This window comes from Peromyscus leucopus, chromosome 1 (assembly GCF_004664715.2).
Source record: "Peromyscus leucopus breed LL Stock chromosome 1, UCI_PerLeu_2.1, whole genome shotgun sequence".
Classification (NCBI taxonomy): Eukaryota; Metazoa; Chordata; class Mammalia; order Rodentia; family Cricetidae; genus Peromyscus; species Peromyscus leucopus.
Genome location: NC_051063.1, coordinates 130,729,253 through 130,747,025, shown reverse-complemented (window position 1 = coordinate 130,747,025; position 17,773 = coordinate 130,729,253). Strand labels below are relative to the sequence as shown.

The window sequence follows — 17,773 nt, the reverse complement described above, 5'->3', positions numbered from 1 at the left end:
AGAAAAAAAAAAAACCACATCAGCTGTATCTATCAAGGACCAAGCAATGCTCATTCTACCAGGCAGTCATAGGTTACATTGAAAACAATGTTACATTTAACTATGCAGTCAATCAAAAGTTGCTTGATGCAATCTATAGAAACAATACTCTTTAAAAATTTAAGTGTTCATTACTTAAACTGATTAAAAGAATTTTTACCACACTGGTTAGTAGTATGTATTGACAAAAGATCTCCCCCAAAAACATATTTTTATATGAATTAAGATGTACTTCTATATTTAGATAGCATCTTAGAGACTATTTAAAGAATGACAAAGAACTTACTGGGTGAGAGTCTCCCAAGTCACGAAAGGTTCCTTTTTTCCCCATTAGCTTCCTGTAGACAACCATGGGAAAATGGACATCCAGTATACAGTTATTGTAAATAGCCAGACCGAGGACTATGCCAATCAGAGTAAACTGACCCTCAGTCTCAAAAGAAGATGGATTAAACCAAAATAATTTTGTAGCTTCATCATATGTGAACATACCTATAAAAATAAGTTTTAAAATAATTTGTACTTTTTGAAACTCTAAAAATTTAAAAATAATTTTGACAAAAAATAACAGAATTTTAATGGAGTAGATTTTAGTTTTTGCTATTACATGCATGTAAGAAAACTGTACAAATATAGTCTCTGATTATCATTAAGTGTATTAATTGGTGGTATACAATTCTAAGAACACAACAAAATAAAATAAAATGCAATCTGGGTAACATTTCAGGAAAGGTATTTTTAAAAAGCTTTATTAAATTATTCAAGGCTTACTATAGATTTTCATTGACTAATGAAAGGTTAATTTACAATCATATTTTAGCTACTTGACTGAAACTTACATAAGAAGCAAACTCATGATCAATTACAAAAATTAGATAAAGTTGATTAACTTTAAGTTACTTAAGATATATATCTAATGTGAGCTAATAGTTTAAAAAGGCAACTTTATAATATTTCATCTTTACATGATCTTCATTATTCAAAACCAAACTTGAGAGACATTTCTCCTATCATCATTATTTCATCTACGGAGCAGTAATAGAGATGTCTTCTTTTTTTCTTCAGGGAACATCAAAGATAAAAATATTTAAAATATATTCATATGCTTTTTAATTTTTTCTAAGTTCATTTTCAGTTGCTTCTCAGGAAGTACTTGTAAATTAAGGACTAATATGCTGGGGGAGAAGGAATTGCACACATTAGCAGAATGAGGCAGGAGGATCATGAGTTTAAGGCCAGAAAGCACTAATATAGTATAAAAAGACTATCCACAACCAAAACCAAGACCAAAGGAAACAAACCAAAGTAGGTTTGGGAAAAAAACGTTTTTCTAATGGAAAAAGACTATTCAAAACCAAATAAAACAGCATTAAAATGTACTTTTAAGTTAATTTTGTAAGAATTTTGAAAAGATTTTAAAATGTTTCATTTTCATTTTCTGTTTTAATGAAAAAAAAACTACAATTTTCTCTCTAACCTGTAGGAGTATAAATGAAGTCTATGATTTTTCTTGCAAATTAGTATTTGTGAAATGTTGGTTTTACAATTATCCAATTTAGCCGGGCGGTGGTGGCGCACGCCTTTAATCCCAGCACTCGGGAGGCAGAGGCAGGCAGATCTCTGCAAGTTTGAGGCCAGCCTGGGCTACCAAGTGAGTTCCAGGAAAGGCGCAAAGCTACACAGAGAAACCCTGTCTTGAAAAAAACAAAAAAAAACCAAAATACAAAAAAAATTATCCAATTTATACTTAAGTTCCACAGTTTTAAAAATATGTATACATTGTATGTATAGTTATTTATTTTCAAGCCAAGTTATAGATCCATGGAGTATCTAAAACTTCAGTTGACAAGCAATAAATCTAACAGAATGTCACAAATAGATGATTTTGTTCTCAAGAACATCAAGCTATAAATTAACCAGAGTATAAAATTTACAAGTCATTAATCTCATGCCTTCAGTTATTTTCAATCCACCATTCTAAGATTTTCCAAATTAAATTTACCAAAAATTGTTCTCTACTAGAATATTTGGCTAAGTAATCTAAGGAAGAACGTGAGTATGTGAATGACAGATCAGTTCCTGAAGCATACATATTTGTTATCTGTAATAATTATACTCAATTCTTTTGTTGTTTATCATAGCTGAGAATATTCTCAAAACAAGTTCATAATTCAAAAGATTAACATATCATAATCATATCACTAACACTTACCAATATCTGGATTAAAGATTTCCTCTACAACCAACTGAAAAAATTCTTTGGAAACACCTCCCTCATCCACTCCTTGTTCTCCTTCAAATTCCACATACAACTGCTTCTTCAAGTCTGCAGGATTTTCCATAGCAATCATCTCTAGCTGTTAAATGAAAAGATAAAGAAGACTGATGATAATAGGATAAACGCTAAATGCAAGTAGAAGAAAACAAGGAATATTATTAAAAGGAAACAATTTTGTTTCTGAATAAAGACAAGAAACAAACTGACTCCCCCTCCAAAGAGTATGGTAGAGTGCTAGGGACATGGCTGATTAGAGAAGAGTACTTCATCTGCAAGCATTAAAATCTCAGTTTGAATCCCTAGTATCAATGTTAAACTTCTGGCATGGCCACTCATGACTGCAATGTTACTTAACACCAGCAACATGGTGGGGAACAAGCCAGAAGATCTCTAATGCTTGCTGGTTAGACAGCGTAATCAAAATGGGTGAGCTTCCAGTTCACTCAATGATCTTATCTAAAAGTGGAAAACCACCTGACATCATAGACAGGCTTCCAGATGTTCACGCATAGGTACATACATCAGCACATTCATAGGCATTAACCACAAACATACACCACACAACACATACACACAAAACTACCACTAAAGAAAATAGTTACTTCTAACTTATTAACTAAATTTTCTATTATTATATTTTTATATATTAATATAATCCACAGAACAAGACATGAGAACAAGTTGAGGCAGCAAAATACTTAATTGTTTGCCTACTCACACTGTCATTTTAGCAAAACCAAGCATAGAAATGTGACCTATACACTGTTTACTAGTAGAAATTATAGTAGACCTATAAATAACTTATACATGGAAATGTAAAGAGTTAAGCCTTCCTAACCACCATGTTATAAGTGAAATAATTTCAATTAAGAAATATACACTGGAAAGCCAGATGTGGTAGTTCAGGCTTATGAGACAGGAAAATCATAAGTTCTAGGAAATCTTGGATTACATATCAAGACTCTGTTGTTAACATAATTCCCCTTTTGCCAAAACAAATTTATTGTTGTTGCCACTTTTCAGTGGATTATAATGTGGCATGCAATATCCACATTTTCACAAAGGCTAGTGAAACATACACTTCATATCTTAATTCTTCAGCTAACAATTAGCCAAAACTGCTCTACTAGCATTAACTTCAGTCTGCTATGAAATTAATATTAAATTCTAATGTGTTATGTTTAAAATGTAATTTATCTACTTAAACTTCTCAAATAATATTCATAACTAATTATTCAATGTATTTTTAACATTGTTTCCAAACATGTTGGCTTTAAAAAAGTAACATAAAAGATGAAAGCTTGGCAAAACAATATTTAAGGATGTTAAAAACTGCTTAACTAGTCCAAGAGGAATTTTAAAAGGGCTTTGAAAAATGTAAATGGCACTAGAGTAAGTATACTAGCTTCCTAAAGCAAATTCCATAAACAACAATAGTTTTTTGGATAAGTGTCTATTAAAAAACAAAAAACACTAAGTAGAATCTCACAAATTCAAGAATCTGGCCAGGCTGCCCTAGATCTGTTTTTGAAACTGTGCTGTAATGGTTTGCAACCACTAAGAAGTTTGAAAAACAAAAAAATGACCCACCACATCAGAATGCATTCCAAAAGGTAATAGGACCTACTATTTTTGGCAAGATATATTTCAATATATAGGTATATATTTTGTTTAAAATGCTATATTTTTCTTAGTAGGAGATGTAACCAAAACTTTTTAGGAAAAAACAAATGGTTCAAATTAATTCCTGGATATCTTCAACTTTGGGGTTCTAGGATACTATGAATTTTTTTTTAAAATCTGTCTTGTTCTTGTTTAATTCATTTGTATGTCTTCATGTGTGCAGATACATATGTGTGATTACACGTCAGATGTTATTCCTCAGGACCTGTCCACCTTGCTTGTAAACGGAGAGTCTGTGACTTGCCTGGAAGATTGAAGATCAGCACAGGTTATACTGTCAAGAAGCCCCAGGCATCTGCCAGTACCAGTACCTGACTACCTAGTATCAGGATTGCAATGCCCACTCCATTTTTCTCTTCTTTAACAGGGTTTTGGGGATTAAACTTGGATCTACTGTGAGCACTCTACTAATTGACCTATCTTCTCAGCTCACATACATAATTTTCAGGTCAGTATTTATTGAAAATTTATTTTTGAAGCACTATTTTGTTGCTGAATATATAAGAAACCAAATACTCTTTTATAAGTCCTAAATGTTACTACAGATTAACATTTAACTATTAAGCTCCCTAAATCTTGACAACTTTCTAATGTACAAAGAAAAAAGGTAATATTCTCCTTACTAAAAGATGGTAAAAGTTTAAGAATATATAATTTCTATTAAGCATGCAAAATTGGTATGAACTAATATTATCCTTTAAAATATAGTTTATTTCCTAGCCGGGCGGTGGTGGCGCACGCCTTTAATCCCAGCACTCGGAGGCAGAGCCAGGCGGATCTCTGTGAGTTCGAGGCTAGCCTGGGCTACCAAGTGAGTTCCAGGAAAGGCACAAAGCTACACAGAGAAACCCTGTCTCGGGAAAAAAAAAAAAAAAAAAAAAAAAAAATAAAATAATATATATATTATAATATATATATATATATATAGTTTATTTCTTAAAATCCACAATTTTATGTCCCCTCCAAAAGATCAAAAGGAAGACTAGTTCTGAGACTCTACAGTCAAAAAAATACGTAGATTCAAAATTAACCCTGAAAATAGAAAAGAAAAGCACACTGACAACAGTGCTAATTGAAAATTTGTCTTAAGAATAACTTTGAAACTTTGAATTTCAATGATCCCACACAACATTACTATTACTGTGTGACCCATCTCAGCAATTTCTTCCAGTTCTCAACTTGCTAAGAATTTAAGAGATTTAACTAAATGTCTTCATTTGTTTTTCCAACACAAAAGCAAAACTTCTTTGATCAAATATTACTAAATAGGAAAAAAGCCCAATATTTATGCATTTGATTGCTTTTTCTATTAAAACATGTAAATTATTTGATTCAAAAGCCTGTTGGTAGTCTTAGCCCATTATGATTCAAATAAGACAGTATATGTCTGTCCATTTCTATCAATCTCTACTCTTTTTTCCCCCAATACTGGTTACCAGAATAATACTGTATGTTCTATTTTGATCACTGAAAACGTAATTTTCTGTCTTTTTTTGCTTTGCTTTGAAATATAAAGTAAACATAATTATAGTATCAAATAAATTAATATGTAAAGTGCTTAGATTAATTCTCTAACATTAACTCTGGTTATAAGCTTGTGGTTGCAAGTACTATCATTCTATTAATTTAAAAATGTTCCAGGCTCTCTACACATGGCAACACATGCATTTAATCCCAGCACTCAAACTCTGTTAGTTTAATGCTGTTTCATCTACATAGAAAATTTCAGGCCAGTGAAGGCTATACACTCATTCTCTATCTAAAATAAGATTAAAAAATAAATAAATATTTCCAGTTTTGTAAGAATACTTAACCAGAAGATTTTTAAGACAAAAATTGTTCGGGAATAAGAGCAGCAGAAGTAGTATATAAAACTTATAAATTGGGGCTAGAGAGATGGCTCAGCAGTTAAGAGCACTGGCTGCTCTTCCAGAGGACATGGGTTCAATTCCCAGCACCCACATGGCAGCTCACAACTGTCTATATAACTCCTGTTCCAGGGGATCTGACACCTTCACACAGACATACATGCAGGCAAAACACCACTGTACATAAAATACAAATAAATAAATAATTTTTAAAAAGATGACTTTAATTAAAAAAAAATTTATGAATCACTTTACAAATAAAAACTGGTTTGATTATCTACAATCACCTAGCAAGCAATGGCTAAAATCAATTTACAGATGGAGCTTTGAAGTAATAAAAGGCTGAATAATTTAAGAAACAGTAATTCAGAGAAGAGAGGTTCTAATTCAGACAGTAAGCTTTAGACTACAGTTCAACTACTTCTCCACAGAAACTAGAGATAATACTTGTTTTTAGATTTTATGTGCCTTTTTACTTTCTTCTTTGGCTTTTTACAGTCTTATCAATACTCACATATTATTTTCAGAATCAGGGCGTATTCGAAGGTTATGATTTAAAAATAGTTGGCAACTTAATTCTGTAGGTAGAAGTGTCCAATTAGCTATTTAAGAAGACCATTCTCAATGTGCCAAAGTGATTTTGTAAATTATTATCTTCTTTGAAGATAATGCACTAGTAGCCTATCTTTCTAAAAACTGTGACAACAAAAACAAAACATATTTAACAATAACCAATGACAGAAGCCATTATCATAAGAAGTCACATTAAATTTTCTTTTTCTTAAAAATAATAACCCTTAAAGCACACACACACAAAACTTAAGCCATCATTTCGTCAATCAAAGAATAGTGTAGGAATTAAAATTATACAATTATATTACTTTATATAACAGCTTTTATTTAAAACTGAATTTGTAAAATCAAGTTTTTTTATGTAGTTGGGAAAATGAAAATTGTTGGAATATGTCAGATAATTTTGAAAATAATCTGTAAGCATCCTTAATTAATCCTCATTAATTAATCAATTAATCCTTAATTAATTAATCCTCGTTAATTATACAGCAATGGATTTTATATGTATTTATATTTCTTTAAATATAAAATAGATAGTATTGCCATAATAGACAATAGTAGTATTATTATACTGTATTAAAATACTATGCCACTTCCTAACTCGGCTTCCTTTCTGATTAGGAATTCTTGCTCTTAACAATTGTTAAAATAATTTTAAATTCCTTAACTTTTAATTGGCAAAACAAATCCTAAAGAGATCATTTGTTACAAGGTGACCTGATATGAAAGTATTCCCAGAACTCTAAGTAGGATGATATATTGATGCAAAACATTCTATTCCTGTATCTTCAAAGGTCAAAATATTTTTTCAAGTTCATTATTTAAAACATTTAGACATCCTGAGTTACTACCTCAAATCCTATGTTGACATAATTTAAAATAAAAGAAAAAAGACTAGGGATTTAATTATTTAAGTAGAAGCAGCACTTAAATTAGTTCAATAGTGCTAAAACTCTCCAAGAAAGGTGTTTTATACACTTTGGTAAATAACTCTAAGATAGTGATCACAAATGCAATTACCTTGATGAATTTAAGTTTTTCATGCTATCTGTAAATAAATAAAGACCAGTCTGTTGTGCCTTAAAGTTTAAGTGGGTTATAGCTGAGTCAAATGATTACATCTTAGGTTCTAAATCCAATTATGACATTCATTTCTGCAATAAAAATCTCTCTAAAATTTATTTTCCTCACATGAAATAGGAGTTTAATGAATTTTATTATTTTACATTATTATATAATGTTGACCCTTTATAATTCTGACTATTTCATTTCTCATTCTCATTCTAAGAAATTAATATGAAGATAAAGTGAGGATTCCAATCATTTCTATTAAAATAATTTTAAATAATACTAATTACCATAAGCACAATTTAATTAATGAATGATTGATAGAATTAAATACAAAGCACAGAAAACCCCCATTATTAAAGCACTATAGGCCAGCTGATTAAAAAATCTCAAATTCATGTAGCAATAGGTATTCATACTAATGGTAATTATGGAAGCTGAGTTAGACAATGCTTCTAGATCCCTAAATAAACAGGGTTAGTGACTTTGAGAAGAAATTGGGCAACAATTCTCACAACTTTTTCTTTTAACCAATTTCCTTCATCTGTGTGTGCCAGCTCCTGGTTTTTGGACTTTCTTTTCCAGTTCTACATCTTAACCAATCCTTTTGATCTTCAGATTAACCATTTAAAATTCGATAATTTACTAAATTTAATCAGGTACTATAACACCATCAACTCCTATTTTAGTTACACTAACTTCATTATTCCTTTTAAATACTGGCAATATTCTAAGCATGTAAATTAACACAGCCAATAACCTATACATATAAACTGTACTAAGAGCCATTTCCCAAATATTGGTCTGCAGCATAGATGTACTTTGGTATGCTAAATATTTTGATATCTAATGTACAGACACCAAGGCTTCATATCAGAATCCCTAATCTGAATTGCTAAAAGGCAAAACCTTGATTTTTTGTCGCTGTTGTGTTTTTCATTTGGGCAGCTCTCTGTTTAGACTGTGAAATCAGTCTGGAGCAATATTGTCTCTTCCTTGATACAAAGAATCTTGATCTCCTACTCCTTTAAAAACAAAATTTTAAGATTGTATATATATTACATCCCTCAAAAAGTTTTGTTCAAAAGGGAAAGAGAACATACGTTAATTATTTACTGGGGAGTAGAGGGATACATGTAGCACAGCACACACTGGAGGTCAGAGGATAAGATTTGGGCTTCAGTTCTTTCCTACCATGTGCATCTAGGGGATAGTCATCAGGGCTGGTGGCAAGTGACTTTTACCCACTAAACCATCTCAGTAGCCTAAAGAGGAAAAAAAAAAAAACAACCTTCCACACTAGAACTGTTATCATTCAAATGGAAGAAGGATTCTCATTAATATTTATTTCTGTATTATTTTCTAAGCAATAAAAGCAAAAAATCAAGGCTTGGGAGAAATAATGCAGTTTTTTTTCCTCTTTAGTAGGAATAAAATAGTACTTTTTAAAAAATAGTACCTTATACTTAATAAAATATTTCAAACACTAACTATTCTTTTGTCAACAAACAGTTCCTCTAAAAGCACCAGTTAGGGAAGAGTTGTTAAGACTGATTTGAATTTAGTAACACATGAAAGCAATGGACATACTTTGGCTAAAAAAAAAAAAAAAAAATTGACCAGGGAGTTTAGCACTCAAAGGGAAGCAGAAACAAGATAATCACACGTGTAAAAAAAAAAATCATAATTATTAATTCTAGTTTACTGACCTCTCTACCTTCAAACTAGCAAGTCTAATTAATAATTGTAAAATAAGATTCAATATAAAAAAAATCACATATGCAATCTTTTCTAAGCCTCATTTGTAAACTAAGGAAAAAAACTTATTATCATCTTCTCAGCTCTTAAGTTTAGGGTACTGTAACTTTCATTATTAATTTATTAATGATGAATTCATGGCAGAACTTCTCTTTTCTTCTCTATTCAGCCTTAATATGCAGTTCAAAATGATTAGGTAATAAGCAAGTGTGATCAACAGGAATTATTTTGTCAAGCATTTTATGAAAGAAAGCACGAGGCTTAAAAAACAAAAGGGATGCGTGGAAAATAAGACACGGAAAGAAAGCAGTTCATCAGTGGGGATCTTTTTAAATACTGCTTGCTGTAAACGTCCTTTCTGTTACTAATCTAATGTGACTTGCTGTTAATATTGCTTATGGGGGGGTCATGAATTTGATCTCTAAGGCCTGTGTCTATACTTACATTCTAACCCTTTCACACTGGTATGTTAAAAAAGAAAAAGAAATCTGGGGATGGGAGTTAAAATGGTATAGGAAGTCGAAGAAGAGAGGAGGAAAAGTAGGGAAGGAAATGCTCAAAAAATACTATTTGTTTGTAACTGTACTGCATATCAAAGACAGGCACACAAAATTGATGAAGGCAAGGGCTTCTGCAAACTGGTACTAGTCAAGTACAGATATTATCTAATGAATTATGATTTATAACATGTCAACGCATAATTACAAAACTTACTGTCGATTTTATTCCAATACCTCTTTAGAGAAAGAATTTTAAATACAGAAATGGCTAATTTTCTCTTAAAACATAACTTAAAAAAATGTAAATACTATCTCAATTTTTACTGGTTCTTACCATCACTATATTATAGAAAAAAAGGAGGAAAGGAAGAAAATAACAAAGGAATCAGGTAAGAAAGGTAGACAATTTTGGTTAAGTCTGAATTTAGTTCAGTCTTATTACTTTTCAGATTTAAACAAATCCATACTAAAACAAAAATACATTTTCAAATAAATACTATTTGTTAGCTGTTATGCGTTCTTATTATTTGTTAGTGTATAAGGGTTATACTTCAATTAGAACAGTGCTAACTTTTACATCAAGTTCATAGAAAAAGAACTAGCACTGACAGGAATAATTAACACCACAGAATAAAGACCTAAATTTGTTAAATATAATTCTGTAAACATATGACTGGCAATTGGCAAACCAATTTTATTGCTTAATTGACAGGGACACTGCAATTCTTGTCGTCTGTAGAAGAAAGAAACACATAAGAAGCAATGTCACTTGAAAAAAATTCAGGGAGTTAGTAGTACCTGACTTCCCAGTTAAAAATTCTAGATTTGACTGAAAAATTGATATCATTAATCCCAAGGTCTTCCAGAAGTCTCAAGACTTTTATTATTACAGTGAAGAAAAAAAAAAAAAATCCTACAGTGTTATGTAAGACAGAGTGGCTTAGAACTCCAACGTCTTACTGACAAAATGGACCAAGCTATCCTGGTCATATTACCAAGTTCATAATAATGAGTTTTACATAATGAAATTTGGTAGGCACCTTTCATACATCTAAAATTCAGATTTATTGCATTACTTCTCCCCCTATATCCATTCTTAACACTAGGTATCACATTTCCCTTTGTCATGTGTTTCAGTATTCCAGTCTTTGAAGTCTTTTCTTCTGAATGAAAATATATGGGGCTGGCTTTCAAGATTTAGAAAATCCATTCCTTTTTTATTTTTTTCCTTTTTTGGTTTTTTGAGACAGGGTTTCTCTGTGTAGTTTTGGTGCCTGTCCTGGAACTCACTCTATAGACCAGGCTGGCCTCAAACTCAGAGATCCACCTGGCTCTGCCTCCCAAGTGCTGGGATTAAAGGCGTGTGCCACTACCACCTGGCTGAAAATCCATTCCTTTTTAGTGCTTTTTAAGTGTGTGTGTGTGTGTGTGTGTGTGTGTGTGTGTGTGTGTGTGTGTGTGTGAAAGAGAGAGAGAGTGTGTGTGTGTGTGTGTGTGTGTGAGAGAGAGAGAGAGAGAGAGAGAGAGAGAGAGAGAGAGAGAGAGAAAATGCATTAGTGGAAGTCAGAGCACATCAAGTATCAGTCCTTGCCTTCTACCTTCTGAGACAGGATCTAGTTATTTGCTACTTTATATAACGGGCTATCTGACCCACAAGCTCTGAGGGTTCTTCTGTCTCTACCTTCCATCTTGTTTTAGGATGTGGAATTATAAATGGTACTACCACATCCTGCTTTACACATGTTCAGGGAATCCAAGCTTAGGTCCTCATATTTGCACAGCAAACTTTATCCAATAAGTCATCTCCCCAGCACTATAAAATCTATTCTTCTTCAAAAAGAAAATAATCATTAGATTAGACAACCAATATAACCAATATTTTTGGTGAGTAGCAAAATAGGTGTAGTAATATAGATAAGAAATACAAACATGTTACTAAGTTGTAAGATTTTTTTTTCAAAACCATAAATAAAATGAATACATTAAAATATGTCACTTTGTAGCTTTTAGTTTAATTCTGATTTTAAATAGCAGTCAAACTTACCCGGACAAGTGCATCATCTATGATATGATCACGTCTGACTTTGAGTCTCAAATATGGATTCAACTGCTGTCCTTGAACTAAGCTGTAGAGAACAGTGATTCTTCGTTCACTGTACATGCGAATTCTATTGTCATAATATAATCCCAAATTCTTTGTGACAGCATTCAATATAAAGGGACATGTCATAAAAGAGAATTTGTTCTCTGTTTCAACTTTGAAAAAGGTATAATCTTTATCCATTTCTAGAACATCATTCAGTGGTTCATTAATGAATTCTTCAAAGGAGATAAGTGGTTTTCGACAATCTAGAGTTTTAACACCAAGTTCAGTTTCTATTGGGTCCACCCGAGGACCTTTCTTGTTTCTTCGTTCCTCTCCCAAAAGCTCCTGCAATGTCAATTCGCTGGAATCAGGTATGGGCTCTTCATCATCTTCCTCATTGTGATTTGTGTCCACTTCCCCTCCCACGACATTTGCATAGTAAACCATTTTCAAACACTTTGAAGCAGCAACAATGGAATCATCATCATTCACTAGATTTCGGCTATTAAATTCATTGCTTATGACTTTGAACGTAATAAGTTGCTGAAATGTTTCCATCATTCTCCGAATCTGATCTGCACTGTATTTAGACCAAAGTCTAATCAGTTTTCCTTGAGCTGCAAGGGGTAGCTTACACATAGCTTTGCAAAATAATGGCAGCGCCATTTCCAGATATTCAGGACTGTGGAGGTTTCCATTCTCCATTACAATAATGAACAAATTGAGATAATTAGGATCTCGGGCATACACACTATGATATGTCAAGTCACATTCCACGTTAGGTGACAGATATACAAGTGCATTGAGAAAGGCAGTTTCTAAATTTTCATTAGCAAGCAATCTGGCATAGACCCTTCTAATAGCATCAATATCCACAGTCACTTCATCAGGACCCAATTTTGGTACATTGTTGTCTCCCTGTGAGCTATCACCCATCCTTGAAGAAGATGCTTCTGAGTCTTCTTCCATAGCAGCAGCAGCAGCAGAACATGCAGCAGCAGCAGAACATGCAGCAGCAGCAGAACATGCAGCAGCAGCAGAACATGCAGCAGCAGCAGAACATGCAGCAGCAGCAGAACATGCAGCTTTTTCTTTTTCATCTTCATCTTTGTCTTCATCCTTTTCTTGAAGAGATTTCAATTCCTCCTTAGTATGTTGTTTGACTTTCCGAAAGCTCATAACCAGTGCCTCAGCACTAGAAAAAATTCTTCCAATTACTCGAATTAAAGGGGAGTAATCATCACTTTCTCTACATACGTCAAGAATTTCATACACTATCTCTTCAGTTAGGTAATTCACATCTAAAAAAATGGAAAGAAAAAGAACATTTACTGTTGTAATATATATGTTTATTTTGTCATAATAAGTTACATAATAAATGTAAAATACCTAAACATTCTGAACTCAAAGGGCTAGAAATTGTAAATAATAAATCTAATTTACCTATCAACACACTACACTTAGTAATTCCTTTTTCATTCAAGTAATACCAACAACCTCATCCTTGGCATTCATTCAACAACATATAATTATTAATTATGTCATGTTGATTAAGATTTGCTTTGTAATCAAGACGTATTAGTATATAACTTTTATAAGTATGAACTAATATATGTGTGTGTGTGTGTGTGTTATTTCATCACTGTAGTATATTACAACCTTGATGAAGAGCTACTACACTGATATACTGAATGCATTTTTCCCTAGCATTGTTCTCAAAAGATTAATTTAAGGAGGCAAGGTTTTATAACAGATGTTCCTTGGTCCCATCATATGCAAGCAACTTTTCCTACTTCTGTATATATTAAAATCAAGTGGCACACACCTTTAATCCCAGCATTTAGGAGGCAGAGGCAAGTGGATCTCTGTGAGTTCAGGCGAGTTCCAGAACAGCCACAGCTGTTACACAGAGAAACTCTGTCATGAAAAAATAAAACCCCCCCACCCTACCCCCCCCCAAAAAAACCCAACCAAACAAAAACTGATTCATTTTATGTTTTCCTCATTTCTTCCAGGGATTCTATTCTGTGACTACTACTCATACAAACTCTGAAGTATGATTGCTGCTGCTACTACTACTACTACCTGTTACCATAATTCAGGTCCTAATAACTCTTAAGAGAGCAACTGGAAATGATTACAAACAGCGGGTAGAAGCTAAGAAAGCAAAGGCCACAAGCACCAAAACTTATATCTATTTTCTCCCAGGCACAAAACTGGGATCATAAACTTCCTAGTTTCCCTCACCTTTACAGTAAATGTCACTTTCACCAAAGGCTTTACCCTTTCCGGTTAACAAAACACAAGACATTTTATCTTATTGGAAAAAGATGAATGACATTTTATATACTAAAATTTTAGAAATTAAATATCAAATAATGCTCAAAACTTAATCCTTTAATCAAGAGTATTATACTATAATCATTAAATATTTAGGGGAAGATAATTTTATAGTTATGTTGCCAATTCATCCCTACCTTCACTGTGTCAAGTATTTCCTTATATACATTCAGCATGTAAAAATCCTTTTTTAAGAAAATTATTTATTGATTTTTACATCCTGGCCACAGTTTCGCCTCCCCCTCCTCTCCTCGCAGTCCCTCCCTCTCATCATCTCTCTGTTCCCACCCCTGAATCCACTCCTCAGTTTCTGTTTAGGAAAGGGCAGTTCTCCCATGACAGTCAAAAAAAACAAAGTATGCAAAAACCTTTCCTATGATTCCTACATATTATTCAAGGTACCTACTCAACAGTAAGAGACAATATAAAATTCAAGTCATCACTGACAGAATGGCTTCCAAAACATAAACCATGGAACAATAAGCTTTATATACTGCAAACCTGATCTGTAGGCTGTTCCAAGAATATCAACACATTATGATCTTGAATTCTTTCTTTTAAAAAGAAGTGTTTTTCTTATATATATTTAATAGGGGTAAGAGGGCAGCAGACATGTGGTGGTGAGAGGATAACCTGAAGGATTTGGTTTTCTCCTTGTATATTGTGGGTCTCAGGCATCTAATTCAAGCCATGAAGCTTGGCAGTAGGTACATGTACCTATGAGCTAGCATGCCAATCCAAGGACTAACTCTTCAGTTTCTTAAGAATAAGTAAGTATAAAGAACTAACATTGAGCTTATTTCTCATTATAACTGGAAAATACTATAGTATCTTCTTTGATCATTCAAGTCTACCTAATTTTTCTCTAAAATGTAACCAAAAACATAGAAAATATCTATAATGAATAAAGAGCCTGCTAGGAGATAACATGTTTGACCTACAATCCTACAATGTACCAATACTTGTTCTAAGCAGTGTTCTACTTGAAATGTTTAACTGACAACTCTCCTCTCTTCCCCACCCCTCCCTCCCTCTCTTCTTCCCTCTGTGTATGTGTATCTGTGTGTCTGTGTGTGTATGTAAAGCACTTCCCCACCCCTCCCTCCCTCTCTTCTTCCCTCTGTGTATGTGTATCTGTGTGTCTGTGTGTGTATGTAAAGCACTGCTATCAGAAATACAAATAGTTACAGTCTGGATATCAATGAATGGGTAAGTGAAGAAACATTTTTAAGATTCACTTCGATTTCAAGATGCTTCTTCCCTGGCTTCCTGAGTACCTAGACTACAACGACACAAGACTCAGCTAAAAGACAATCTTAAAACATAGTATTTTATACTCTAAAAAGTACAAAACAGTTTCATGTAAGAACACAGCTGTCATACAATAATCGATACCTATACATCTAATTAGATTGAACAAATACAATTATCAAAATGAGAGCTGTAGTATGATTAAGCATGTGTAATTCCTAATAAAAAATATTATAATGTAAAAATTGAAGTGATACACAAAACAAGAAATTACAAAAAAAATGACTAATACACCCATTATGTACTAGATTTCCTACAGCTAGCTGCATTCAATCACAGTGGCATATTATACTTCATTTACTGTTACTCTGTGATGCCCCTCTGTGGCAAAAACATGTAAAATGAAGCTAACACAACTTCCACATCCAACATATTGATAGCATTCACCTATTTATCCATATGTGAGAAAATTCATGAAAAAGGACTGACTGTGTATCTTGAGTAGCAAAGTTTCTGATTTTTCTATAGTTATATTGTGGAATAACAGTATAAAGTTTTAACATAATTTTATTACACCAATTCTTTTTTTTTTTTTTTTTTTTTTGGTTTTTCGAGACAGGGTTTCTCTGTGTAGCTTTGCACCTTTCCTGGAACTTGCTTTGGAGACCAGGCTGGCCTCTAACTCACAGAGATCCGCCTGGCTCTGTCTCCCGAGTGCTGGGATTAAAGGCGTGCGCCACCACTGCCCGGCTACACCAATTCTTTTAAACATGTTTCAAATGACAGTGGGTCTAAGTCCTGGCAATCTGAAAAATTAAATTACCTCATTGCTAATACTAATTACTTACACTTAGAAAAAGAAAGATTGAATATCCATGAGGGAAAAGAAGAAAGTTTTAAGATGTTTCAAAATATAGGACCATTTTAAAAAGAACAGACTGGTTGGAATGTAACTCAGTTGGCAGTGCTTATCTTGCATTTACAAAGACTTAGCTATCATTCCAAGTACCACATAAACCAGGTATGCTGGCCCAATCCTTTAATCAATAAAAATCCAAAGACAGTCTTAGTAACCTTGCTTAAAACAAAACAAAACAAATAACAACAACAAAAAACAACAAGACCTGAGTCCCTTATGAGGATAACAAATACCCAATGTAAAGGCAGTATATGGGAAGAAAATGTTACAAAAAAATCCAACACTTTTGAGATAACTATTGCAAATATTGCCCTGATATATATATATATATATATATTATTTATATATATATATATATTGCTTCTTTTACCACTGTCCCTGAAGTTTCAGAGCTCATACCAGGATTTACTGCAAATGCAATATATGTAATAGACTTTGTGAGCTAATAAGCTATTAGGTATAATGGAAATCATTACATATTGAGATCAACTCATTAACATATCAACTTTTAGATTATAATCTGCTTCTGACTATCAACTACTATATCAATAAAATGTAATAAAGTAACTAATTCAAATATAACTGTCCTTTACCACATCTTACCAAAAGAGTGGCTTTCACTATACTGTGATGTCTTTAGGTCACAAAAAGGCAAAAGAACAAAAGCAAAACATATAAATCTCTGATACAGCTTTTAATTAACTATTCTCAAATGAAAATACAATCTCTTACCTCTAAAATCAGGCTTGGCTCCTTTTCCGTCCTTGTTCATTTTTATGTCTGAGTTAGGTGTGCCTTTTGAGTTCTCAAGGTAAGCTGAGCTTGCTCCTTTCTTGGAGGGATGAGGATCACAGAGTTTTCCATTAATTTTATAAAGCTCAAGGGCTTTAATAGCTGCTGCATTGTTATCCATACGAAGAAAAGTTGGACAGGAAGCACAAAACTCATTCGTGCAGGCCTCATTTCCACAGCCCTCGGTTAACTGGTGGTAGTAGCGTTCTATTAGATGCTTTGCAGCTGCTCGCTTCCTGTACCAGACATTCAAACAATAAGCACAGTGATTAGTATTGCTCAGAAACAAAGCTGAACAGAAAAGTTAGCTAAGCAATGAAGCAATAACCTAAATATTTAGATGTAGAAACTAGAAATCCACTATTATCAAGTGTTTTAAGTAGTAAAGTAATACTAAGAAACTGATAAAATACGTCATCTTATAAAAATCATTTTAATATAGTATGCTTTTCTTTGGTTTAAAAAGATAAGCTTGCCGGGCGGTGGTGGCGCACACCTTTAATCCCAGCACTCAGGAGGCAGAGGCAGGCGGATCTTTGTGAGTTCGAGGCCAGCCTGGTCTACAGAGCGAGATCCAGTAAAGGTGCAAAGCTACCCAGAGAAACCCTGTCTTGAAAA

At 33.1% G+C, this 17,773-nt stretch overlaps 1 protein-coding gene across 5 annotated transcripts in view; it reads right to left on the bottom strand.

Annotated features, from left to right (window-relative positions):
* Ube3a (ubiquitin protein ligase E3A) overlaps positions 1 to 17,773 on the bottom strand; it is a 93,444-nt gene that overhangs the window by 21,329 nt on the left and 54,342 nt on the right. For all 5 annotated transcript variants that reach the window (XM_037198243.1, XM_028855712.2, XM_028855709.2 and 2 more), the window contains 4 exons: positions 17,096 to 17,391; positions 11,812 to 13,154; positions 2,252 to 2,396; positions 326 to 531 (listed from right to left, as the gene is read on the bottom strand). In XM_037198243.1, the coding sequence (XP_037054138.1) occupies positions 326 to 531; positions 2,252 to 2,396; positions 11,812 to 13,154; positions 17,096 to 17,391 (1,990 nt within the window). The remainder of the gene's footprint in view (positions 1 to 325; positions 532 to 2,251; positions 2,397 to 11,811; positions 13,155 to 17,095; positions 17,392 to 17,773) is intronic.